The following is a 26,487-nucleotide window of genomic DNA, read 5'->3' on the forward strand; positions in this document are numbered from 1 at the left end:
GGAACATGCAATTATATCATGTTAATCAATGTTTAATGTCAATGCATTATAGTATAGCTCACACAGCTATGTATTGTAAACCTTCGAAATTCGGTTGATGTTGCGAGGAACTCCATGACCTTCATACATTTCCACGGATTCTTGTTTTTAGCAGCTTGTCCACTTCGGCAATCATCTTCGCGTTTTTTTCTTGTATATGTATCTCGCAGACTTTTCCATTTCTGTTTTACCTCCTCCACTACAGCACACAAACGATGGCGATTGTCAAACGTTTGTGGGAAAAAGTTACAAGCCTACGTAAATGAAAGACAATTAAGTGAAATGAAACTCACCATCTAGGCCCATTTGCTCTGCAATACCACTCCATAGCAGTTCTCTTTTGTCAAGATGTTTGTAGTCGCTGTCGCGTTTGTCATAAAGTGCTTTATGTTCCGACACCGACGAGACCAGCAGCTCTACATTCATCTCGCCTCGCATCTTCCTCGTCTTATTTCTTTCCGGCAGTGTCGACGCTACTTGGCGTATATCTTCTTCGCCGTTACGTATGTGTGCTCGGCAAGACCGTTTTGTGTTTGAGCGCCCCCAAGATGTGTTTTACTGTAACTTCAGAAGCTCCAGACACGCGAGCAAAACGCCAATCTCATTGGTCGGATAGTTTTTACCCGAGGCGCTTTTACGGCGTGGCGCGTTTTCGCGTCGGTGTGCACACTCACATTGGCGCCCTTTGTTTAGTCACGAGGCGTTAAATGTCGGCAAATATCGCGCCCTAAATTCGTCCCGGTGTGAACAGGCCTTAAAGGAATATTTCACCATTGGAAAGATGAATATATATTTAAATTAGGTCACTTGTGTAGTAGAAATGTGAAATATTTTTAGAAATTGGTCGCTTCTAGGCCGAGAAAAACCAGAAAATGTGTTTTTGGCTCATGTGGATAAAAGACACCAAATCCCAGAATGCACTTGCTTCGCTGCTTTAGCGTATACTCCCAAGCCACGCCTACCCTTTACAGACTCAACACGTGTGTTTTATTGTCATTTCAAACATATACACGAAAAAAAGGTTCACCGTGGCTCAAGTGGTGTTACACATTTAAAACATATAGTTTTTTGCCACAGCTGATACATTAGCCGGACTTCTTTCAGCGGATTAATTGATAGCTCCAGACTGAACAGAACTGTGTCCATGGCAACGCTCTGCTATGCATGGCAACGGTGTGTTATCCTTAGCAGCGGTCTGTTATGAAGAAATAACAGACCGCATTCTACATTATAATTCAACCAAGCCATGTAATAAAAGAAGGCTAACACATAGCTACTAGCATTAGCTCTTGGTGGGCTGTGGTATAAACATCGAGTATAAACACAGCCGTACATTTGCGTGGGATGTAGCTAGAATTGTCGGCATTTTACAGTCACAAACTCCACCGGCAGTTAGCAGTTAGTTGGATACAAATCACCCCATTTCTGCAACAGGCAGTCCGGGGTAACACAGCCCACCTCCACTAGTAGTCTTACCCGGTGACAGCAGGCTGGATTGTCCGCAGCAATATTTCCACAACAACAAAAACACAGCACAGCCGTCTCTGAACTCACTTTGGGAGTTTCGTTGAAGTTGGATGTAGTCCAGTTTGTTTAATGACACTTGCAAGCAGGACTGGTGAACAGGTGGCTGGCTAGCGTTAGCTTTCCACGGGCACACTCGTTCAACGCTCCTCGCTGATGAGGTCATTTTACCGGCCAGAGAAGTCGAGCACCACCGCTGGTCTCCGTACAGGCGAAGCTCGCGTAGTGTGTCGAGTATTCCGTCTGTAATAACTGTCCTGCATATTCTCCGATGTGTTCCAATGTATCCCGGTGGTACACGTGTGTGGTAGTTTGAATGCACAAAATTTCCGTCAGGATGAACAGTTTCTGCTCCTGCTGAGAAGCTAAGCGAGGATTAAAGATGGCTGACACTCGCAATCTCCGGAAAAAGCAGACAGTCCAACCCCCTTTGGGCTATGCCGAATAGTTGTAATAATACAACAATAAATGGTAATAATAAATAATACTGGCTGAAGTCTTTTGCCTCTGGGCAAAAAAGCCTCAGATGACGCAAAAATCGTCACTTTGCGTCATGTGAGGCTTTTTTCCAGACCCACAATACAGAGATCTCCCCTCTCAGGGGGACATGAGGGAGGGAAGCATGGTCATTCAAAAATACTGCCAGGGTTTCTACTGATACAAAGCTTAATGCTAAATCTGTGAAGTTTCCCTTTAAGGAGGGATTTAGCCTGTTGCCATTTAAATCTGGCTTTTTAAAGTCTCCGTCCAGAAAACTAGCATGGAGAGAAGCATTATTTAATATTAAAAGAACATTTTACATTTGTACAGTTTTTTTATGTGCAGTTGTTCCATGTAACCATACACAGGAATATCCATGCAAGGTGAAGCATACAGACTGCAGTGAGATTAGTGTGACATCTTGTGGCGTAACCGTAACTCAACAAGTTTGGAGCTCATTTTAGAGCCTAACCCCTAAAATGCTGATTTTACTTTAACTAAAGCCTACAAATCATGTAGATATTAGTTTTTATTATGACTTTTTTTCTTAAAATATTGTGACGTTATGGCTCATTAAATCCCAACTCTTTACACACACACACACACACACACACACACACACACACACACACACACACACACACACACACACACACACACAAACACACACAAAATAACTTTGTTGCACAAAAAAAAAAATTCTTTTTACTTTCCCCATCTATAAATCATCTCACAGACCATGAAAACATGAATAAGAATTTTATTCAGGAGATTGAATTGAACTGTGATGCAGAGTGGAGGAATGACCGGGTAAATGAAGCAGAGGTTGATTGTGGTAGATGAGAGGCAGCTGGAACCCTGACTCCCACACACCAGACTCCAATCCTGCAATTAGGAGAAGCTCCCTAGGGGCAGCAGGCCTACCAGATATAAAGAAGTTATTCTATAGAGAAATTTCACCTCCTTCACTACTTCTCACAGACTGACTGGTGTGACATTCAAGACTGTAAGTACTCTGATGGAGTCATACATTACTGAGCAAGAGTAGTTGATGTATTTAATATAATTACTTGTGTCATGTATTATAGGTTTATTTATCTGTTTATAATAGAGAATACATCACTGAGCAATAGTAGTTTGAAGCAGAGTCATTACAGGATGCTTCAATCTGTTCATAATTAGTACATCTTGCTCATTGTAGTTATGAACTGAAGTGGATCATTACAAATGTATTTGTATTAGTTCAATGTCAGAATCAAAAGTAAAGCTACTATTCAACTACAAATTACTGGTGCAGCACAAAAGAAATGCCAAAAACACACTATCAATACAACATCACAGATTTAGTTGTTTGTCTCTTTCAGAATCATGAACTCCTTGTCTATAAATGATCAGCTCCATCCGGACCAATTTCTGACTTCCAACAACGGGCAGTATAAAGCTTACTTTCAGGTGAGTAACTATCTAAAATGAAATTCTCTCTCTATATTTTGGTATGATTGTTTGGATATCCGTTAAATGTCTGTTTCTGCCTGCAGAGGGATGGTAACTTTGTCGTCTATGACTCTGGCAACAGGCCTGTGTGGGCCTCAGGCACTGATGGATCAGGTGCTGTCCACGTGCTCATGCAGGCTGACGGCAACCTGGTCGTTTACGACCAACATGGCCAAGCCAAGTGGAGCTCAGGGACGTACATCAATAGTCCGTGCGAAATGTGCCGTCTTGAGCTGACCGATGGCGGAAAACTGGAGTTGACCAGAAATTTTCAAAGAGTTTGGAGCTCCTGATGAAATGATGTCTTCACATGACCTCAAAGCTTTGTTAAATTGAATGGTGTGCAAGTCATCTTTGTCTGTCTGTGTGAATTACAATAAACCTGCCTGCTATGTTGTATGGAATCAAATAAAAGCATGTTTTCTCACTGTAAACTATTTTACTTTCTTTGTGAAACTTTATTTGTAATGCAAATATCTTAAATACTGGAATTTGTATCAAAATATTGGTAAGAAACCCCAATAGGCCTATTTTGGTTCAAATACTCAGCTAAAAATGTCAAGTAGGCCTACACAAGTGATTATATTACACATTTAATATAAACTTAAAACTGTAAGGAGATTTGTTTGGTAGATATTTCTGTGGTAATTGTTGGAAAGCCTGTTTAGTTCCCTTCCAAATGGTGACAACTAAAGTTCAATTAAACTCCATTCACCAGTTTTTTTTTTTTTTTTTTTTTCATTGTTCTAATCTTATTTAAACAATTTCTGTATTGACCCTGCTTATCTCAAACTTTACTATGTACTTAATCGACAAATTAATACAGCGGTTTCAGTCAAAGATGTTTTTCCTATTTTCTTTGGGAAAGGACTTAATATCATTGGAGTATTGTAAATATCACTCTAGTGTACACATGGGTCTGTAAGTTTAGTATTGGGATGGCTGACGCAAAACTGACGTTTCAAAGCTTTGTCGAGATAACGAAGCGCTGAGTTTCAAAACACTGATCCGAAGCGTGATTCAAAACACCCATGTCATGTGACTACGGCTAAATGAAGCTTCGGAGTGTTTCACAAGTGTTTCGACCATTGACATTTATATAATGGACCAATAGACCCCGTTGCTTTGGACAGAGACCAGTGAAGGATATTAGAAGCACTTTTCCGGTGATCTCTTAAACGTAAAAACGAAAAAAAAAAAAAGGCGGTCAGCAGAATGCTAACAGGAGGTGATCGCTTTGTGGCCACAAAATGGCGCCATCGGAGGTTCGCGTTCTGAAGCGAAGCTTACCCCCTTGGTTTCGACCAAGGGGGTAAGCTTCGCTTCAGAACTCGAGCCATCATGGCGCCATTTTGTTGCTAACTGGCCATCTATGTTAACTAGCATGTTAGTGATCAATAATTAGCCTGTGCCCATGTTATCTCCTTACATACACCTACAGTCTCCGTATCTGTAAGACTGGGAATGATTGAGATTTCTCTTGGCACAGCTACCAGAAGACTTCACACTTTCAGACACGTTGCTCACGTCACATTCTCTCAGTTGGAGGCTGCGCTGTAAAGCTGGCCATCACCGGAAAAGTGCTTTTAATAGCCTTCACTGGTCTCCGTCCAGAGCAACGGGGTCTATTGGTCCATTATATACTGTCTATGGTTTCGACAGGTGGCATGGTCCGCCGAATCAGCGTTTGATTGACAGGGTCTGGAACAGACCACACAATCGCACATCTGTATAAAGTGAAGTCAATACATCTTGACCTCTTGGGTTTTTGTGACAGGAGTTTGATTTTGAGATAGTGTATTTTTGGTGAAATAGTGACATTTATAGCGCGATTTGTTTAGTTATATTTAGGCTTACATTTAAATTTACACATTGACTGATAGGCTAGAGACAGACAGAGTATACATACAGTGACACATAGATAGATAGATAGATAAATAGATAGATAGATAAAAATGGAAGCTCTGTTTTCATTTTCATTCAGAGCCACAAATGTCAACATCAGTCCCATCATAATCAACATCAACACCAGTAGAAACACAGGACAGTTTATGGGAAAGTTTTGATGATAGTATCCGTGAAACCAAGATGATACACAATGCTACAGCTGATGCCACAGTGGAAGTGAAAAAATACCTCCACTCTGCGTTTTTGCCCAGAACTCATGATCCCCTAACTTACTGGAGAGAGCAGTAATCTTTCCTCATTTATATGTCCTTGCTAAAAAATATCTTTGCATGCCAGCAACATGTGAGGATTTTTTTCAAAGGCTGGAGAAATTATGGGTAAAAAAAAGTCCTTCCACAGCAGAATAAAAATCTATAAAAAAAGTGAGACATTGTGGCTTGATTTATTAATATTCATTTTTCATGACCAAAATATTTCATACAAAGTACAGACTGTGCGTTTCGGGTTTAAAACGGACTACGAATAAAAAGGAAATAGGCTACTCTTTTAGGATGATTTGGTGGCTCTTAAAAGAGCCTTTGTGGTGTGTGGATCAGCAGCGGACAGTTTAAGCCCTCTCCCCGCGGATGCGACGGGCCAGCTGGATGTCTTTGGGCATGATGGTGACCCTCTTGGCGTGGATGGCGCACAGGTTGGTGTCCTCGAACAGACCGACCAGGTAAGCCTCGCTGGCCTCCTGCAGAGCCATGACGGCGGAGCTCTGGAAGCGCAGGTCGGTCTTGAAGTCCTGAGCGATTTCTCGGACCAGGCGCTGGAAGGGCAGCTTGCGGATCAGCAGCTCCGTGGATTTCTGGTAGCGACGGATCTCTCTCAGAGCCACGGTACCGGGCCTGTAACGGTGAGGCTTCTTCACGCCGCCGGTGGCCGGAGCGCTCTTACGGGCAGCCTTGGTGGCCAGCTGCTTCCTGGGAGCTTTGCCTCCGGTAGATTTACGGGCGGTCTGCTTGGTTCTTGCCATGTTTTCTTCTTTCTGTGATCAGGAGAAATATCAAGTCAGGCGGGGAAGCTGTGCTCTTAAACCGTGGGACCGGATGTGAGATATACGAGACGCTGCTTCAGACCTCCGGCTCCTGATTGGTGAGGGGCTCAGCACCGCCTCCAGGAGCGACCCATCGCCCGAATCTCCGCCGCTCATTGGCGAACAATGTTTTGAAAAAGTCCGCCAAAATGTGAGAGCGGGCCGCCCTCTGCTGCTCTGCTGGAAGCCTCTTTTCTGGTTGGTCTGGCTGGAAGTGACCGGCTCCCGCGCTCCGCGGACATAAAAAGGAGGCTTTCAGCCGTTCTGGAAACATTTCTCTGAGTCGAGACTTACGAGAGCATCTAACAATGAGTGGCCGAGGCAAAACCGGAGGAAAAGCCAGAGCTAAGGCAAAGACCCGCTCCTCCCGTGCCGGGCTCCAGTTCCCAGTCGGCCGTGTACACAGGCTGCTCCGCAAAGGGAACTACGCTCAGCGTGTGGGAGCCGGCGCCCCCGTCTACCTGGCGGCTGTGCTGGAGTACCTGACCGCTGAGATCCTGGAGCTGGCTGGAAACGCTGCCCGCGACAACAAGAAGACCCGGATCATCCCCCGCCACCTGCAGCTGGCTGTCCGCAACGACGAGGAGCTCAACAAGCTGCTGGGCGGAGTGACCATCGCTCAGGGCGGCGTGCTGCCCAACATCCAGGCCGTCCTGCTGCCCAAGAAGACCGAGAAGCCCGCTAAGAAGTAACACTGGAGACCCGCTGACTGCTGGAAACCAGACCCAAAAAGGCTCTTTTAAGAGCCACTCACTCTCCTGATAAAGACCTGTTTCTCATGTGCCGCTGAATGGAAAAATAACCTATTGATTTAATATATTTATATCCTCATAACTCCATGAACACGATAAACCAATAACTTTGAGGAAAAACCCTACAGGCCTGTTGCCATTTCGAAAGACAAGTCTAATATTGTAAATAAACTGAACAAAGATGTCTACTCTACTTCATATCTGGCAAATGTTGTTCATTTTACTATTTGTGTAGGCTATTTTCTAATTTTTTTTTTTTTTGCAGATTCAGATTTAGCTTCCTCCAAATATAATCCACAATGACCATAGATCAAGAAAACTTCCTGTTTTTGTTGGTCAATTAATCAATTTTTTTTTTTTTACATATGAGGTTGACTTATTGAATGTTTAATTGTCACAAAATAAAGGATAATAAACATTACACTGTAAACAGCAGAATTTTGGGGGTCAAGTGTCATCACTGTTCATTGCAACAATAGTCAAACAAAGTCTAAGTGTCCATTGGACTTCAGAGTTTACTGAGCACCTGCATTGAGTTCCCATTTGATTTCAAAATCAATAACCATTTTGATATTACTGATCCATCTGGACAGGTTTTTGTATTTAGTAAGTCTATCCATGAGAGTCACGGCAGGGTGTGTAATGGTACCTCTAATTTTCATAAAATCAACCACGTCTTGATATTTGACTTTTTGCTGTAGTAGACTATCACTTTTCATCATTTAGCATAACCGTCCATAAAAGAGGTTATAATACATTCATGTTAAACGGGTGATAAACAAAGTAAGTCATCATCACTAATAGTCTGTTTCATTATTTTTTAACAGTAGTCAAGTGCTTTTTAGAAAATGATCTATCCTGTATAGTTCACAACCGTGTTAATGGTGTAGCACAGCGAGACTAATGCTGTAGTGATATATCTTATGAAAAATATCACAATATATATTATGTATAATTGAAATAGACACTATTTTATCATTTGTACTTGAAATCTACATTATTTCAGTATTTAATTTAAAATTAAGCAAGGTTGAAGATGTAAAGTCTGGTTTAGGGACAGAGGGAAAACAGTAAAAACCATGCATAAAAGGCCTCATATTATATAATAAAAAGAATAATTGAGCCATGATACATTTTTTATAAGTTACCCTTAGGGTGAGGTAAGTGTGACAAAAACAAAAAAGAAGAAATGTTTTTTAGTTTTTATTATTTTACCCAGGGACATGAAGAGTACCATAGTTAAAGAATCACCCGTTAATGGTGTAGCACAGCGAGACTAATGCTGTAGTGATATAGCTTATGAGCACGTTCTCTTAATGCTGTTCATCTCAAAACACATTACTTCTCTTTGTTTCCGACAATAAATACATCTGCTCGCAGTAACGGCTTCTTGTTCAGCGCATGCTCAGTCCCGTGCTCGGCAGACAACCAATCCTGTGCGAGCAACAGCACAGTCACGTTTACATCAAGTGGATACTTATTGAACGTTCTGCGCTGCGTCACTACGTTCGACTTTTATCAGAACTCTCCAAATTAATCATGCCGGAACCCTCCGTCAAAGCGCCCAAGAAGGGCTCCAAGAAAGCCGTCTCTAAGGCCGTCACCAAGACCGGCAAGAAGAAGAGAAAGACCAGGAAGGAGAGCTACGCCATCTACGTGTACAAGGTGCTGAAGCAGGTCCACCCCGACACCGGCATCTCCTCCAAGGCCATGGGCATCATGAACTCGTTTGTGAGCGACATCTTTGAGCGCATCGCCGGTGAGTCCTCCCGTCTGGCTCACTACAACAAGCGCTCCACCATCACTTCCAGGGAGATCCAGACCGCCGTGAGGCTGCTGCTGCCCGGGGAGCTGGCCAAGCACGCCGTGTCTGAGGGCACCAAGGCCGTCACCAAGTACACCAGCTCCAAGTAAACCTGCTGGGAGACCAACAACACAACGGCTCTTTTAAGAGCCACCCACTTCATCTAAAGAGGTCTTCCTTTTATAGAAAAACTACTGGTGAATTATATTACATTAGTTTCAAGAACGCGTAGGCTAACTATAGTAAAAGGATGAACTGTAGAATAAATTAAATACATTAATATACAGGGCTAGTATCGCCGATACTTTTTAGTTGTAACGTCATTGAATAGTTTTGTGATTTTTTTTTTTTTTTTTTTTTTTTTTTGGCTTTAGCTAAATGATTATGATTACAAAAGTATCGATCTCATCACGACAGTATCGATCCGATACCAATACTCATCTTGGTATCAATATTTAGGTTGATACACCCAGCCCTAGAACTGAGCCATTGTTAAGGTTATCAATTTCAGCTGTGCTTTTCCTACTATGACAAGTCAACATGTCTGCTTTGAAAAAGGTCCATAAGATTATCCAACCATATTGTAAAAGGGGAAACAAAATTTAAATTTTTTGATCCACATGAAGGTACTTTTCTTATTAAAACGTGAATACATTAGTGTATGAATGTGTTGAGACACCTCTACAACCGGGGTCTTCAATGTTATTTAAACCAAGGACCCCTTAACTGAAAGAGATGGAGCAGGGACCCTTTACTACATATATTGTATACAATTAAGTTGCATATTAAACTGGGCCTACAAAAGCATGTAGGGAAGCCTAAAGCCTTTATACACACCTTTTTTTTGCATAGAATACTAAGCTATTATAATAATAATTGTTGGCATGATCTTATAAATCTTTTAATGTTAAACATACCGGCACAGTGAATCCTTATTAACTGTATCTGTGGATGGCTACCTTACCTATAGGTCAGTAAGCAGAGATTTATATTGGCTAATAATATGTTTGATTCATGTTAAGACATTTAAAAGAAACCTTTTTTTTTTCGAAACATTATTTTCCTCGGTACTGCATTCTTTTTGTATAGTTTTAACGAAGAAGCTGGATATGAAACAGCCTTTTTTTCTTCACAAACAAATCACAACCCTGATTTACTTGTCAAGAGATCTTTTGCCAATTTTTAGTGAGGGCTTTGAAAGCCATGGCCTCACCTGATAATTGTTAAAATGTACATCCTAAATAGTTCACTGTTTTCTAATATGATAGTGTCACCTCCATTTACTTTCATCTCCTGGCTCTTTTCCAGTAAGTCAAATTCTGGATCCAGAACAAGACATTTTATTTGCACACAACTTCTAAATCTCTATGAGACACAATAACAGTATATGCTTGAAGAAACGAGGTCTGAACAGACACCCCTGAAGCCATTAAAGAAAGAGTGGTCCCAGGACTCTCCTTTGATGGACCCAACTACTCTTGATGGTTCAGGCCGTTAGATAAGCTATCTTGCTGTGAATAGTTTGTGGGGGCTGCGAAATGTAAATGATGTCCTGTGCTATAGAGATGGAAACGTACTTTAGAGATGATAATGTTGAGCTACAGAGATGGAAATGTTGGTACAGCATTAATCTGACTGGGACTGATGACATGTAAATGTGCAATCAGCACACACAAAAGGATAACATGATGTATGAGATATTAGTGACAAAAATGGGTTAAACTGCTCATAGATAGATAGATAGATAGATAGATAGATAGATAAATAGATAGATAGACATACAGTTGCAGTCAAACACTTGTATTTGGGGAAATTGACTTTTTTTCTACAAATAAATAAATGTAGTTTCATCCATTGACCTATATGTTCCTTACATGAGCTTCTGACTCTAACTGTTCAGTATATAGGTTATTATGTTTTTATCATTTCAAATCTGTTCCCCCGATGTTTCTGATCAGTCTCAGACATACAGCCCATAGTTAGAGGACCTCTCTGTGATTTATTACATTTGGTAATGATTCTGTCCCAGCTCACCATGTTGGTATCTCCTGCTGCTGTTATCTTGTGTTCAACAATGCAACACATTACATTATGAACGTCTGTGTGAATATATATCTATATATATAGATATATATATTTTAAAATCTATTGTATTCTAAGGGTGATGTAAAGTCTTTATGCTGAAACTAAACTGAAAAAGTCAGGTGTGAACTAAAGTCAAAAATAACAAAGCTTGATTTTAGAAAATACCTGAATCAAATCAAACTGTTATTATCAGGACTTTATTTGCAGAGAAAGATGACCTGACAGGAAGGAGATGATTCACAAAGAAACATATCTGTCAGCCATAAGTTATCATAATCTTGTGCCACTAATTCCTTGAAAAGAAAGGACTTAATATTATTATTATAATAAATGTTAAACAAAGGTCAGGTAGCCTATATGAGGCTGTAAACCTTCACTCTGAACCTCAGAAGTATAAAACTACTATAGAGGCAGGAAGACACCAAGGATAACACAAATACATGAATACATAACCATCTAAAGGAAAGAAAAACGAGTTTTGAAAAATAATGTGGGAAGGGCTGCTGAGTTTGGCTCCGCCCACCGAAGTTGGCGCCATCTGTCCTCTCTTACGTCCGCAGATAAGCTGTAAATACAGCCGGTCTGCTACTGTTGAACTCATTCGTTTCTAACGATCCAACACCGACTGATCTCACAATGAGCGGAAGAGGCAAGGGAGGTAAAGGACTCGGTAAAGGAGGCGCTAAGCGTCACCGTAAAGTTCTCCGTGATAACATCCAGGGCATCACCAAGCCCGCCATCCGCCGTCTGGCTCGCCGCGGCGGAGTGAAGCGTATCTCCGGTCTGATCTACGAGGAGACCCGCGGTGTGCTCAAGGTCTTCCTGGAGAACGTGATCCGCGATGCCGTCACCTACACCGAGCACGCCAAGAGGAAGACGGTGACCGCCATGGATGTGGTCTACGCTCTGAAGAGGCAGGGCCGCACCCTGTACGGCTTCGGAGGTTAAACCGGATCCGGAGAAACTACAACAACACAACGGCTCTTTTAAGAGCCACCCACTTCATCTAAAGACCATTTTCCTATTGTCATAACTCCATAAAAGAAACCTCTACCGACCATTTTATTCATGGGAGGTTTTTTTTTTTGTATCAAATATAACTTCAAGTTTGCGGTGCCACAGCGCACAATTACTATAATAATTAACTAACCCAAATTAAGTATTTATATCGAATGTATGCCACATGTATACTAACACTGACTACTTTACTGCCTAATCTGCGTTAGGCAGTGGTCAAAACTCTAACTCCAGTCTGCACTACCAGTCACCTGAGCTAAACAGTTAAAACATTACCTGCAAAACTCAATCCAAGCAACAACTCTTAACACACTCTCACAACAGGCCCAGTGCAGCCAAACACTGCACAAGCCTCACTGAGAACACACACACACACTCTGTCACTCAGAACACGGAGTAAAAACACTAGTGTCAAACACCAATACAGAAATTACAAATTTACTCATCGTTACAGTTTGAACCATTTCAGTGACTACGCTACTCAATGTATTTAAAGAAAAGATATAGATTTTTTTTTATAATATACCAATTTTTTATGTAAGGTCAACAATAAGGAACGAAACAAATAAACCAGTAGTTTGCTTCAATATAGTATGTTGTGTCTAGTATTCTATTCTATCTCTATTTATGGAATTACTGAAGAAAAAAAACTAAAGGTACATAGATAACAGTAACATAGAATAGTGTGACTAATTCTGCCTCTCTCCAGCATCATGCGGCAAGTTTTCCTCATCACATTGGACTCTCTAAATATGAATGTGGTGTTTCTATTGCTTTCTGAAAAACAGTACAGACACAGCTTTACTATTGTAAAGATAGTTTTTTTTTTTTTATAGCTGTGTATATAACCTCAGACATGTTGGTATCTTTGCTCTTTCACTTGTTTCTCTCAAACTGTACAGTGTAGAATGGTTTCATTCTTATTTGGTGTTTGTCTACAAAAAAAAGGCTTTCTGAGCTTTCTCTGTATAAATACCATACTATATGTTCACTACCTAGTCTAAAACCAGACACCTGCTTAGGCTTTCAGCTAAAATTCCAACCATCAGTGTTTGATAGGCACCAGACTGAAATCTATTCTGTTTTTAATGTGTGTTTAATAGGGCTGCTCGATTATGGAAAAAAATATTATCACGATTATTTTGGTCAATATTGAAATTGTGATAATTTAACATGATTAGCCTACTCGTTGACTTCTGGAAAGATGTTGCAATTAAACTAATGTAATATAATGCACTAGTAGTTTTTCTATAAAGGAAGACCTCTTTAGATGAAGTGGGTGGCTCTTAAAAGAGCCGTTGTGTTGTTGGTCTCCCAGCAGGTTTACTTGGAGCTGGTGTACTTGGTGACGGCCTTGGTGCCCTCAGACACGGCGTGCTTGGCCAGCTCCCCGGGCAGCAGCAGCCTCACGGCGGTCTGGATCTCCCTGGAAGTGATGGTGGAGCCATCTACAGCATTTGTCTCGCTGTGCTACACCATTAACGGGTGATTCTTTAACTATGGTACTCTTCATGTCCCTGGGTAAAATAATAAAAACTAAAAAACATTTCTTCTTTTTTGTTTTTGTCACACTTACCTCACCCTAAGGGTAACTTATAAAAAATGTATCATGGCTCAATTATTCTTTTTATTATATAATATGAGGCCTTTTATGCATGGTTTTTACTGTTTTCCCTCTGTCCCTAAACCAGACTTTACATTCTTCAACCTTGCTTAATTTTAAATTAAATACTTAAATAATGTAGATTTCAAGTACAAATGATAAAATAGTGTCTATTTCAATTATACATAATGTATCTTGTGATATTTATTCATATTTTCTTATATTTTTCATAAGTAGAACCCTTGTCCCTTGGGGTCACTGTCATTTCCACCACGCTGTACAAAATGGTGTTGTGTACAGGGGGTAATGAAAAGAAGAAAAATCAAGGTAAATATGAGTAAAACTGAGAGTATGTTTATTGGTCGTCATTTCCAAACAGCTCCTATTTCACATGGACGTAAAAATAACTGGATAAATTTAATTTAATAATGTGTAATTTGTGTATATTTAATGCTAACTCTAAAACTAATACTAGCAGGCTAACATAGCATGAGATTTTAAAGGGAAAGTGTGGAAATGTCATTTCCACCACGGTGTTCATTGTGGTGGTAAAGACAGGTTGTGGTGGAAATGACATTGTTTGTGCTAAACAGCAAATTATTTGGGCTATAATACTAAAACTTTAATGTAAAAAAACATTTAAATTCAAAAACAGTTAAATAAAACATAACTGAACTTCTGGCCCATATGCAAGTTTGACATATACAATTTAGCAAATACAATGTCTATTTAGTCAGATTCAACTTGTTATTCCACATCATTACGTTTGACAATACGTGGATTTACGACATAACACACATGACAGTAACGTATAAAGAGGTGATAGAGTGATTATATAGAGTAGGCCTATTTCACACTGTTCCTTAAAGGGATACGCCACCATTTGTTGAAATAGGGCTTATCGCGATCTCTTAGCTTAGCGTAGTGAATGGAATCCTATGTTGCCGGTTAGCATGTTGTGAGTAAAAGTGAGCCAACAAAAGACAAAAAAACAACCTAATTACTTGCACTGAGACAAAAAAATGCATTGGCCCACTTATCTACAGCCAGGGTACACCGTGATAAGCCCTATTTCAACAAACGTGGCGTATTCCTTTAAGGTCTCTTAATAGGGTATGTAACATTGGTTGGACTGAAAATGTCCCAGGTGCTATTTTTTGGGCCCTTATGCATCCCTGTGGAATGTCTCTATTCGAAAAGACAGCTATAAGGTATGCTCCTGAATATATAGATTAGTTGCTCGCTGATTGGTTGAGGAACCACATACACATACATTGGAGACGAGACAGCATGTCTCATATTTCAGACACTGCAACTTTATAAATTGTCTGCTATTTCGATATTAAATTCACTTCAGAGTTTTTTTATGCGAGAAATCAACTATATGAATCACAAACATGGGCCGTTTTACGAAAGTGTATGGATAATTGCAAATTTGGTAAGACGTGTCGGACTTCAGGAGCTCCACACAGTCTTCATACCCAGGGGAAGTCACCGTTTGTGGGTTACTGGACTAACGGGGCTCGGGGCTCCGCAGAGCTCTGCGGAGCTGGCTGGCTGCCGGAATAATTATTGTATATTTACAGTTTGAATTTGTTCACGGCATGTATATCACAGATACCCTAAGGACTTACAAAGCTAACGCTTGTGTCCCATTTCAATTTAATGCTTTTTTTGTGAATTTGAGGGGTTTTGTTAGCTGCTAGTGTCCCTTCAATCCTATGGGTAAAGATCGTGACTAGCTGCAGACCCTGGAGCTCCGTCAGGGCCTCGGCATTTGGTAGTCCAGTAACCCAGAAACGGATATGGAGCTGTGAAGAAGGACACGCCGGGCGGCAGGGCAGCACTGGCCGCTGTCACGTTAGCCAGCTGAGCTCCTGCTGAACTCCAACACAGTTGGATAACATTTGCAATTAGCCATCAGTTTTCGTAAAACGGCAAATATTGGACCTCTACATAGTTGATTTCTAGCATAAAAAAGTCTCAGAAGTGAATTTAGTAATTAAATAGCAGTTGATGTCAACTATGAGCTTTGTTGAGATTCGCCCGTTTTCAGCAGCAGTTTCAAATTGTGAGATTTGCAGAGGAACGAGGTGTCAATGGGATTTTGCGGTTCTATGTATGTCCTATTTTACCCACCAAACTGTTGTTTTTTTAACTATGACAAGGTAAAATCGGGTTTGCATTCTATCACCCCTTTAAGTACAGTGTTTTTGCTCTGGGTCAGCGTAGGCATATAGCATATAAGTTTGCAATTTCAAAATATATTGCCTATTTTATCTGTTATTCAACATTATATTCAACTGGTTATATTAAACTTATATTAAGGTAATGATGACAAAGGGTTTGCGCTAGTTTGTACTTAGTTTGCTGAGTTCAGCATGTAGAAAACAGTGAAGAAATTATTTGTTGATTTTTAACACAAATTCATGTTTTTTATTTTTTGGATTGCTTTAAATTTAAAAATATTGGTGATATGTTTTTGTTCACTAATGCTGTTACTTATTGATTTGCTTTGGTTCACCACATAGAGTAGTTTCTTCCGCCACGCCATGTCATTTCCACCACAGCACATATTTTAAAGTAAAACATATAAAAAACATACAATCAAACCAACTATATTCAGTGGTGTTGACAATTGTGCAGTCAGGGGTAACATATGTGTATATACTTTGAGAAATACATGATTTTGAGCTATAATAAGTAAATGAAATGTTCCAGTGACCTAGTATTAGGTGTTTTGTAGTGTAAACATTGTAAAATCCTTACATTTAAATTTCGAAAAAATAAATAAATTACAAATTTGAATAGAAATGTGTGTGCTATTTAATCAAATATATTTATAACAGAAGATATTTAATTATTTTCTCTTAAAAACAAATGTTTTGGTATGTGATGGAAATGTCTGTTTTTTTGGACTGTCAGATAAAAATGGTAATAAATATATATTATTCAATACAAATCATCACAGCCAACTTCAGGGAAGGTTTTGTAGACATATTGAGAAACCACCTGAGATTAAAAAATGTTTTTATTTTCTGAAACCGTCTAGCTCAAAGAGTACCATAGTTGAAGAATTACCCTAACACGGTTGTGAACTATACAGGATAGATTGTTTTCTAAAAAGCACTCGAGTACTGTTATGGTTTGTTAATAACTTTAATAAAACATAGGCTATTAGTGAGAATCATAATTGTATTATAACCTCTCTTATGGATGTTTATTCTAACTGATGAAAAGTGATGCCATTGATCTCATGTATAGGCTTATTAAATAAAAAAGCCTGTTCAGATGAATCAGTAATTTATATCAAAATTTGATTTGATTTTGAAATCAAATTGGAACTAAAAGCAGGTGCTCAGTAAACTCTGAAGTCCAGTGGACACTCCTGAAGGCATCAAGCCACTAACTGTGTTTATAGAGGTCTGGTGTTGAGGGATAATATAAACAAATTTAGACTTTGTTTGACTATTGTTGCAATGAACAGTGATGACACTTGGGCCCCCAAATTTCTGCTTTTTACAGTGTATTGTTTGTTATCCTTTATTTTATGACAATTTTCCAAACCTATTTAAAATAAATCAACCTCATAAGATAAAGTAATTCATTGACCAACAAGAAAAGGAAGTTTTCTTGATCTAAAGTCATTGTGGATTATATGGAGTAGGCAAAAAAAAAAAAAAAAAAAAAAAGCCTAAACTTGAAATAAAATGAACAAAATTTGGTGATCGATATAAAGTATATTTCTTTTTTCAGTTAATTTGCAATAGTAGACTTGTCTTTCTAAATAGGCCTGTAGGTTTTTCTCAGAGTTATAAGTCTATCGTATTCATTGAGTTAAAGTGATCTTATATAAAAGTAGGCCTAGCCTAGGCCTGATGAGTTTTCCCGGTGTAGATTATCCAAACAATTCATATTTCTCTTCCAGCGGCACATGAGAAACAGCTCTTTATCAGTAGAGTGAGTGGCTCTTAAAAGAGCCTTTTTGGGTCTGGTTTCCAGCAGTCAGCGGGTCTCCAGTGTTACTTCTTAGCGGGCTTCTCGGTCTTCTTGGGCAGCAGGACGGCCTGGATGTTGGGCAGCACGCCGCCCTGAGCGATGGTCACTCCGCCCAGCAGCTTGTTGAGCTCCTCGTCGTTGCGGACAGCCAGCTGCAGGTGGCGGGGGATGATCCGGGTCTTCTTGTTGTCGCGGGCAGCGTTTCCAGCCAGCTCCAGGATCTCAGCGGTCAGGTACTCCAGCACAGCCGCCAGGTAGACGGGGGCGCCGGCTCCCACACGCTGAGCGTAGTTCCCTTTGCGGAGCAGCCTGTGTACACGGCCGACTGGGAACTGGAGCCCGGCACGGGAGGAGCGGGTCTTTGCCTTAGCTCTGGCTTTTCCTCCGGTTTTGCCTCGGCCACTCATTGTTAGATGCTCTCGTAAGTCTCGACTCAGAGAAATGTTTCCAGAACGGCTGAAAGCCTCCTTTTTATGTCCGCGGAGCGCGGGAGCCGGTCACTTCCAGCCAGACCAACCAGAAAAGAGGCTTCCAGCAGAGCAGCAGAGGGCGGCCCGCTCACATTTTGGCGGACTTTTTCAAAACATTGTTCGCCAATGAGCGGCGGAGATTCGGGCGATGGGTCGCTCCTGGAGGCGGTGCTGAGCCCCTCACCAATCAGGAGCCGGAGGTCTGAAGCAGCGTCTCGTATATCTCACATCCGGTCCCACGGTTTAAGAGCACAGCTTCCCCGCCTGACTTGATATTTCTCCTGATCGCAGAAAGAAGAAACCATGGCAAGAACCAAGCAGACCGCCCGTAAATCTACCGGAGGCAAAGCGCCCAGGAAGCAGCTGGCCACCAAGGCTGCCCGTAAGAGCGCTCCGGCCACCGGCGGCGTGAAGAAGCCTCACCGTTACAGGCCCGGTACCGTGGCTCTGAGAGAGATCCGTCGCTACCAGAAATCCACGGAGCTGCTGATCCGCAAGCTGCCCTTCCAGCGCCTGGTCCGAGAAATCGCTCAGGACTTCAAGACCGACCTGCGCTTCCAGAGCTCCGCCGTCATGGCTCTGCAGGAGGCCAGCGAGGCTTACCTGGTCGGTCTGTTCGAGGACACTAACCTGTGCGCCATTCACGCCAAGAGGGTCACCATCATGCCCAAAGACATCCAGCTGGCCCGTCGCATCCGCGGGGAGAGGGCTTAAACTGTCCGCTGCTGATCCACACACCACAAAGGCTCTTTTAAGAGCCACCAAATCATCCTAAAAGAGTAGCCTATTTCCTTTTTATTCGTAGTCCGTTTTAAACCCGAAACGCACAGTCTGTACTTTGTATGAAATATTGACACATGTGAACTAAACTGAAATCCAAGAAAAGCGGAAAAAACACCAAAGCTTGTAGAAAACCTCTGAACTCGTAGGCTGTAACATTTTCACCTAGATAATGTTTACACACCGTGATCTGAACGTGAAGTCGTACTAAACTAGTGGTGGGCAGATCAAGGCTTCGTGAAACAATGAAACCGTTGAAGCAAATGTGCCATATTGTGTCGAGGCTTCGAAACAATCCGACACCCGTCTCAACGATGACACCTAGTGGTCACTTGCAGGTGTTGATCTGAAACAACCTTGACAACGAGCCATTAAAAAAAAAAAAAATATATGATTGTATTTTTGTAATATGTGAAGCTTGTTATTTTGGTCATGAAAAATGAATATTAATAAAAAAAATCAAGCCACAATGTCTCACTTTTTTTATAGATTTTTATTCCAAAATATGAATTTCATTTCTGCTGTGGAAGGACTTCTTTTTTTACCCATAATTTCTCCAGCCTTTGAAAAAATCCTCACATGTTGCTGGCATGCAAAGATATTTTTTAGCAAGGACATATAAATGAGGAAAGATTACTGCTCTCTCCAGTAAGTTAGGGGATCATGAGTTCTGGGCAAAAACGCAGAGTGGAGGTATTTTTTCACTTCCACTGTGGCATCAGCTGTAGCATTGTGTATCATCTTGGTTTCACGGATACTATCATCAAAACTTTCCCATAAACTGTCCTGTGTTTCTACTGGTGTTGATGTTGATTATGATGGGACTGATGTTGACATTTGTGGCTCTGAATGAAAATGAAAACAGAGCTTCCATTTTTATCTATCTATCTATCTATCTATGTGTCACTGTATGTATACCCTGTCTGTCTCTAGCCTATCAGTCAATGTGTAAATTTAAATGTAAGCCTAAATATAACTAAACAAATCGCGCTATAAATGTCACTATTTCACCAAAAATACACTATCTCAAAATCAAACTCCTGTCACAAAAACCCAAGAAGTCAAGATGTATTGACTTCACTTTATACAGATGTGCGATTGTGTGGTCTGTTCCAGACCCTGTCAATCAAACGCTGATTTGGCGGAACATGCCACCTGTCGAAACCAAGGGGGTAAGCTTCGCTTCAGCACGCGAACCTACGATGGCGCCATTTTGTTGCTACAAAGCGATCACCTCTTGATAGCATTCCACCGACCGCCATTTTTTTTTTACGTCACTTGACTGCGAATAACTTTACATCTGAAGCGTTTAAAGACTATTTGTCCATTGTTTCTTTCTAAAGAAACACGACAATGTATAAAAGGCTCCATTACCTTGTACCTCACGTTATGGCTCCGTAGCAGACGTTTTTATAAAAATAGGCTAACGATTGTGTCATAACCACGAGACTTACTGTCACACAGTAGAGGAATTACCGTATAGTACAGGAGAAGCTCACAGGCAGTTTGGACTTACATTAGCTGTTTAGGTTTAATTACTAATGTTAACTAGCATGTTAGTGATCAGTAATTAGCCTGTGTCTATGTTATCTCCTTACATACACCTACACTCTCCGTCTCTGTAAGATTGGGAATGATTGAGATTTCTCTCGGCACAGCTACCAGAAGACTTCACACTTTCAGACAGGTTGCTCACGTCACATTTACGTTGTGTCATTTGGAGGCTGTGCAGTAAAGCAAGAGATCACCGGAAAAGTGCTTCTAATATCCTTCACTGGTCTCCGTCCAAAGCAACGGGGTCTATTGGTCCATTATATAAATGTCAATGATCAAAACACTTGTGAAACACTCCGAAGCTTCATTTAGCCGTAGTCACATGACATGGGTGTTTTGAATCACGCTTCGGATCAGTGTTTTGAAACTCAGCGCTTCAGGATTTCGACAAAGCTTTGAAATGTCAGTTTTGCGTCAGCCATCCCAATACTAAACTTACAGACCCATGTGTACACTAGAGTGATATTTACAATACTCCAATGATATTAAGTCCTTTCCCGAAGAAAATATGAAAAACATCTTTAATTGACTGAAACCGCTGTATTAATTTGTCGATTAAGTACATAGTTTGAGATAAGCAGGGTCAATACAGAAATTGTTTAAATAAGATTAGAACAAAAAAAAAAAAAAAAAAAAAAAAAAAAAAAAACTGGTGAATGGAGTTTAATTGAACTTTAATTGTCACCATGTGGAAGGGAACTAAACAGGCTTTCCAACAATTACCACAGAAATATCTACCAAACAAATTTCCTTACAGTTTTAAGTTTATATTAAATGTGTAATATAATCACTTGTGTAGGCCTACTTGACATTTTTAGCTGAGTATTTGAACCAAAATAGGCCTATTGGGGTTTCTTACCAATATTTTGATACAAATTCCAGTATTTAAGATATTTGCATTACAAATAAAGTTTCACAAAGAAAGTAAAATCATTTACAGTGAGAAAACATGCTTTTATTTGATTCCATACAACATAGCAGGCAGGTTTATTGTAATTCACACAGACAGACAAAGATGACTTGCACACCATTCAATTTAACAAAGCTTTGAGGTCATGTGAAGACATCATTTCATCAGGAGCTCCAAACTCTTTGAAAATTTCTGGTCAACTCCAGTTTTCCGCCATCGGTCAGCTCAAGACGGCACATTTCGCACGGACTATTGATGTACGTCCCTGAGCTCCACTTGGCTTGGCCATGTTGGTCGTAAACGACCAGGTTGCCGTCAGCCTGCATGAGCACGTGGACAGCACCTGATCCATCAGTGCCTGAGGCCCACACAGGCCTGTTGCCAGAGTCATAGACGACAAAGTTACCATCCCTCTGCAGGCAGAAACAGACATTTAACGGATATCCAAACAATCATACCAAATATAGAGAGAGCATTTCATTTTAGATAGTTACTCACCTGAAAGTAAGCTTTATACTGCCCGTTGTTGGAAGTCAGAAATTGGTCCGGATGGAGCTGATCATTTATAGACAAGGAGTTCATGATTCTGAAAGAGACAAAACTACATCTGTGATGTTGTATTGATAGTGTGTTCTTGGCATTTCTTTTGTGCTGCACCAGTAATTTGTAGTTGAATAGTAGCTTTACTTTTGATTCTGACATTGAAATAATACAAATACATTTGTAATGATCCACTTCAGTTCATAACTACAATGAGCATGATGTACTAATTTATGAACAGATTGAAGCATCCTGTAATGACTCTGCATCAAACTACTATTGCTCAGTGATGTATTCTCTATTATAAACAGATAAATAAACCTATAATACATGACACAAGTAATTATATTAAATACATCAACTACTCTTGCTCAGTAATGTATGACTCCATCAGAGTACTTACAGTCTTGAATGTCACACCAGTCAGTCTGTGAGAAGAAGTGAAGGAGGTGAAATGTCTCTATAGAATAACTTCTTTATATCTGGTAGGCCTGCTGCCCCTAGGGAGCTTCTCCTAATTGCAGGATTGGAGTCTGGTGTGTGGGAGTCAGGGTTCCAGCTGCCTCTCATCTACCACAATCAACCTCTGCTTCATTTACCCGGTCATTCCTCCACTCTGCATCACAGTTCAATTCAAGCTCCTGAATGAAATTCTTATTCATGTTTCCATGGTCTGTGAGATGATTTATAGATGGGGAAAGTAAAAAGAATTATTTTTATGTGTGTGTGTGTGTGTAAAGAGTTGGGATTTAATGAGCATAACGTCACAATATTTTAAGAAAAAAAGTCATAATAAAAATTAATAACTACATGATTTGTAGGCTTTAGTTAAAGTAAAATCAGCATTTTAGGGGTTAGGCTCTAAAATGAGCTCCAAACTTGTTGAGTTACGTTTACGCCACAAGATGTCACACTAATCTCACTGCAGTCTGTATGCTTCACCTTGCATGGATATTCCTGTGTATGGTTACATGGAACAACTGCACATAAAAAAACTGTACAAATGTAAAATGTTCTTTTAATATTAAATAATGCTTCTCTCCATGCTAGTTTTCTGGACGGAGACTTTAAAAAGCCAGATTTAAATGGCAACAGGCTAAATCCCTCCTTAAAGGGGAACTTCACAGATTTAGCATTAAGCTTTGTATCAGTAGAAACCCTGGCAGTATTTTTGAATGACCATGCTTCCCTCCCTCATGTCCCCCTGAGAGGGGAGATCTCTGTATTGTGGGTCTGGAAAAAAGCCTCACATGACGCAAAGTGACGATTTTTGCGTCATCTGAGGCTTTTTTGCCCAGAGGCAAAAGACTTCAGCCAGTATTATTTATTATTACCATTTATTGTTGTATTATTACAACTATTCGGCATAGCCCAAAGGGGGCTGGACTGTCTGCTTTTTCCGGAGATTGCGAGTGTCAGCCATCTTTAATCCTCGCTTAGCTTCTCAGCAGGAGCAGAAACTGTTCATCCTGACGGAAATTTTAGAACAACAATTATGTGCATTCAAACTACCACACACGTGTACCACCGGGATACATTGGAACACATCGGAGAATATGCAGGACAGTTATTACAGACGGAATACTCGACACACTACGCGAGCTTCGCCTGTACGGAGACCAGCGGTGGTGCTCGACTTCTCTGGCCGGTAAAATGACCTCATCAGCGAGGAGCGTTGAACGAGTGTGCCCGTGGAAAGCTAACGCTAGCCAGCCACCTGTTCACCAGTCCTGCTTGCAAGTGTCATTAAACAAACTGGACTACATCCAACTTCAACGAAACTCCCAAAGTGAGTTCAGAGACGGCTGTGCTGTGTTTTTGTTGTTGTGGAAATATTGCTGCGGACAATCCAGCCTGCTGTCACCGGGTAAGACTACTAGTGGAGGTGGGCTGTGTTACCCCGGACTGCCTGTTGCAGAAATGGGGTGATTTGTATCCAACTAACTGCTAACTGCCGGTGGAGTTTGTGACTGTAAAATGCCGACAATTCTAGCTACATCCCATGCAAATGTACGGCTGTGTTTATACTCGATGTTTATACCACAGCCCACCAAGAGCTAATGCTAGTAGCTATGTGTTAGCCTTCTTTTATTACATGGCTTGGTTGAATTATAATGTAGAATGCGGTCTGTTATTTCTTCATAACAGACCGCTGCTAAGGATAACACACCGTTGCCATGCATAGCAGAGCGTTGCCATGGACACAGTTCTGTTCAGTCTGGAGCTATCAATTAATCCGCTGAAAGAAGTCCGGCTAATGTATCAGCTGTGGCAAAAAACTATATGTTTTAAATGTGTAACACCACTTGAGCCACGGTGAACCTTTTTTTCGTGTATATGTTTGAAATGACAATAAAACACACGTGTTGAGTCTGTAAAGGGTAGGCGTGGCTTGGGAGTATACGCTAAAGCAGCGAAGCAAGTGCATTCTGGGATTTGGTGTCTTTTATCCACATGAGCCAAAAACACATTTTCTGGTTTTTCTCGGCCTAGAAGCGACCAATTTCTAAAAATATTTCACATTTCTACTACACAAGTGACCTAATTTAAATATATATTCATCTTTCCAATGGTGAAATATTCCTTTAAGGCCTGTTCACACCGGGACGAATTTAGGGCGCGATATTTGCCGACATTTAACGCCTCGTGACTAAACAAAGGGCGCCAATGTGAGTGTGCACACCGACGCGAAAAACGCCACGCGTAAAAGCGCCTCGGGTAAAAACTATCCGACCAATGAGATTGGCGTTTTGCTCGCGTGTCTGGAGCTTCTGAAGTTACAGTAAAACACATCTTGGGGGCGCTCAAACACAAAACGGTCTTGCCGAGCACACATACGTAACGGCGAAGAAGATATACGCCAAGTAGCGTCGACACTGCCGGAAAGAAATAAGACGAGGAAGATGCGAGGCGAGATGAATGTAGAGCTGCTGGTCTCGTCGGTGTCGGAACATAAAGCACTTTATGACAAACGCGACAGCGACTACAAACATCTTGACAAAAGAGAACTGCTATGGAGTGGTATTGCAGAGCAAATGGGCCTAGATGGTGAGTTTCATTTCACTTAATTGTCTTTCATGTACGTAGGCTTGTAACTTTTTCCCACAAACGTTTGACAATCGCCATCGTTTGTGTGCTGTAGTGGAGGAGGTAAAACAGAAATGGAAAAGTCTGCGAGATACATATACAAGAAAAAAGCGCAAAGATGATTGCCGAAGTGGACAAGCTGCTAAAAACAAGAATCCGTGGAAATGTATGAAGGTCATGGAGTTCCTCGCAACATCAACCGAATTTCGAAGGTATTATCATTAGAACATTACAATACATAGCTGTGTGAGCTATACTATAATGCATTGACATTAAACATTGATTAACATGATATAATTGCATGTTCCCTGTTCACCATGCGATCACACCTCTAGTTCAATTTATTAGTTTGTGTTCTGTGTATAGGTAACTTCTGCTGAAATTTTGTTGCCAGACATATGGTACATTAAAATTAGTATGAATCTAAACTAAATTAGTAATTCAACATTAAGCTGTGGAGTATTTTGTCAAGATGGGTATGAAGTGTGGCATGGCCCACAGTGTGAGTCCACTCATTCAACAGAACAATAATTTCTTCATCGCTGGAGCTGGAGCTACTGGTGCTTGAAATATCCATGTTTCCTTTGTATGATTTTGACAAGCACGTAAATACTTGCTCTCTTCTTCTGAGTGACAAGCGAGTGTCAGAAGCGTAAAGTTGCGCAGCGCCACCTTGTGTACCGGGGTATTTCTGTTTTACATTAAGCGCCATCTAACGTCAGGGAATGAATTTGCATGTTCATTCGGCTCATCGTCAGCGGAAATCGCTTGCGTGTGAACACAAAAAACGCGTTGAAAAACGCTGGCGAATGACGAACGCCGATATTCGTCCCAGGGTGTAGACTGCTTTAGACACATTTTGCAGACTTGTTAACACCAAAATTAAAAGGATTTCAAAAACAAAGAAAACACTCAATGCATGATGACTTGGCAAAGGTGAAGAGAGACCCTTTGAAAGACTTGCAGTCAGACAAGAATCTCATAAAACCAGCTGATAAAGGAGGGGTGGTTGCGGTACAGGATGTATCAGATCATGAAACCGAAATTGAGAGACAGCTGAGAGATACAGGTGCAGTGGCCATGGGCAGTATGAGAAAAATAAAGTGCTTTATTTGAACATTAAAACATCTAAACATGTTCTAGTAGAAACACAAGGTCTCCTTTAATGGAGTATGACTGGAAAGCTGAGACTCTTGTGGATTCAATGAGATCAGTTGCATTCATGTGTGAGGATGTTAGTCCCAATAGTAGCCATGTCATTGTAGTGAGAGCCTTTTAGGAAACTTGACCTGTTGTGACCTCAAGGATTATCACAGCCTCATAAAACTTTACATCCCCAAGCTAGAGACCTAGGACATTCAGA

At 40.8% G+C, this 26,487-nt stretch overlaps 8 protein-coding genes across 8 annotated transcripts in view; 4 read left to right on the top strand and 4 right to left on the bottom strand.

Moving 5' to 3' along the window:
* Positions 1-645, bottom strand: part of LOC114554462 (transcription factor Adf-1-like) — a 1,425-nt gene extending 780 nt beyond the window's left edge. Inside the window, exons 1-2 of the mRNA XM_028576330.1 lie at positions 333-645; positions 82-238 (exon numbers count right to left, since the gene is read on the bottom strand). Of these exons, the coding sequence (XP_028432131.1) occupies positions 82-238; positions 333-477 (302 nt within the window). The 5' untranslated portion in view covers positions 478-645. The remainder of the gene's footprint in view (positions 1-81; positions 239-332) is intronic.
* A 2,296-nt stretch (positions 646-2,941) lies between these two features.
* LOC114554475 (mannose-specific lectin-like) lies at positions 2,942-3,971 on the top strand. The gene is made up of 3 exons (XM_028576345.1): positions 2,942-3,049; positions 3,408-3,495; positions 3,582-3,971. Exons 2-3 carry the CDS (start codon positions 3,412-3,414, stop codon positions 3,828-3,830), a joined length of 333 nt encoding a protein of 110 aa, XP_028432146.1. The 5' UTR covers positions 2,942-3,049; positions 3,408-3,411; the 3' UTR covers positions 3,831-3,971.
* A 1,921-nt stretch (positions 3,972-5,892) lies between these two features.
* Positions 5,893-6,471, bottom strand: LOC114554463 (histone H3). The gene has a single exon (XM_028576331.1). The coding sequence runs from the start codon at positions 6,461-6,463 to the stop codon at positions 6,053-6,055; it is 411 nt and encodes a 136-aa protein (XP_028432132.1). The 5' UTR covers positions 6,464-6,471; the 3' UTR covers positions 5,893-6,052.
* A 202-nt stretch (positions 6,472-6,673) lies between these two features.
* Positions 6,674-7,639, top strand: LOC114554466 (histone H2A). The gene has a single exon (XM_028576336.1). It carries the CDS (start codon positions 6,832-6,834, stop codon positions 7,213-7,215), a length of 384 nt encoding a protein of 127 aa, XP_028432137.1. The 5' UTR covers positions 6,674-6,831; the 3' UTR covers positions 7,216-7,639.
* Positions 7,640-8,793: 1,154 nt separating this feature from the next.
* On the top strand, positions 8,794-9,233 carry LOC114554469 (histone H2B). The gene has a single exon (XM_028576339.1). The coding sequence runs from the start codon at positions 8,815-8,817 to the stop codon at positions 9,187-9,189; it is 375 nt and encodes a 124-aa protein (XP_028432140.1). The 5' UTR covers positions 8,794-8,814; the 3' UTR covers positions 9,190-9,233.
* A 2,548-nt stretch (positions 9,234-11,781) lies between these two features.
* On the top strand, positions 11,782-19,333 carry LOC114553754 (uncharacterized). The gene is made up of 5 exons (XM_028575092.1): positions 11,782-12,107; positions 13,503-13,613; positions 17,787-18,140; positions 18,269-18,453; positions 18,539-19,333. Exons 1-5 carry the CDS (start codon positions 11,801-11,803, stop codon positions 18,965-18,967), a joined length of 1,386 nt encoding a protein of 461 aa, XP_028430893.1. The 5' UTR covers positions 11,782-11,800; the 3' UTR covers positions 18,968-19,333.
* On the bottom strand, positions 17,722-18,321 carry LOC114554467 (histone H2A). Its single transcript, XM_028576337.1, has one exon. It carries the CDS (start codon positions 18,188-18,190, stop codon positions 17,807-17,809), a length of 384 nt encoding a protein of 127 aa, XP_028432138.1. The 5' UTR covers positions 18,191-18,321; the 3' UTR covers positions 17,722-17,806.
* A 2,187-nt stretch (positions 19,334-21,520) lies between the features above and the next one.
* Positions 21,521-22,548, bottom strand: LOC114554474 (mannose-specific lectin-like). Its single transcript, XM_028576343.1, has 3 exons — positions 22,441-22,548; positions 21,996-22,083; positions 21,521-21,910 (listed from the first exon to the last, which is right to left on the bottom strand). Exons 2-3 carry the CDS (start codon positions 22,077-22,079, stop codon positions 21,662-21,664), a joined length of 333 nt encoding a protein of 110 aa, XP_028432144.1. The 5' UTR covers positions 22,080-22,083; positions 22,441-22,548; the 3' UTR covers positions 21,521-21,661.
* Positions 22,549-26,487: the final 3,939 nt, after the last annotated feature.

This window comes from Perca flavescens, chromosome 4 (assembly GCF_004354835.1).
Source record: "Perca flavescens isolate YP-PL-M2 chromosome 4, PFLA_1.0, whole genome shotgun sequence".
In the NCBI taxonomy this organism is placed as follows: Eukaryota; Metazoa; Chordata; class Actinopteri; order Perciformes; family Percidae; genus Perca; species Perca flavescens.

Coding starts and splice junctions, on each gene's coding strand:
- LOC114554475 (XM_028576345.1), top strand. CDS start 3,412: ATGAACTCCTTGTCTATAAATGATCAGCTCCATCCGGACCAATTTCTG. Junction 3,496..3,581: donor AGTATAAAGCTTACTTTCAG/GTGAGTAACTAT, acceptor TTCTGCCTGCAG/AGGGATGGTAACTTTGTCGT.
- LOC114554463 (XM_028576331.1), bottom strand. CDS start 6,463: ATGGCAAGAACCAAGCAGACCGCCCGTAAATCTACCGGAGGCAAAGCT.
- LOC114554466 (XM_028576336.1), top strand. CDS start 6,832: ATGAGTGGCCGAGGCAAAACCGGAGGAAAAGCCAGAGCTAAGGCAAAG.
- LOC114554469 (XM_028576339.1), top strand. CDS start 8,815: ATGCCGGAACCCTCCGTCAAAGCGCCCAAGAAGGGCTCCAAGAAAGCC.
- LOC114553754 (XM_028575092.1), top strand. CDS start 11,801: ATGAGCGGAAGAGGCAAGGGAGGTAAAGGACTCGGTAAAGGAGGCGCT. Junction 12,108..13,502: donor CACCCTGTACGGCTTCGGAG/GTTAAACCGGAT, acceptor GTCTCCCAGCAG/GTTTACTTGGAGCTGGTGTA. Junction 18,141..18,268: donor GCCCGGCACGGGAGGAGCGG/GTCTTTGCCTTA, acceptor ATGTCCGCGGAG/CGCGGGAGCCGGTCACTTCC.
- LOC114554467 (XM_028576337.1), bottom strand. CDS start 18,190: ATGAGTGGCCGAGGCAAAACCGGAGGAAAAGCCAGAGCTAAGGCAAAG.
- LOC114554474 (XM_028576343.1), bottom strand. CDS start 22,079: ATGAACTCCTTGTCTATAAATGATCAGCTCCATCCGGACCAATTTCTG. Junction 21,911..21,995: donor AGTATAAAGCTTACTTTCAG/GTGAGTAACTAT, acceptor TTCTGCCTGCAG/AGGGATGGTAACTTTGTCGT.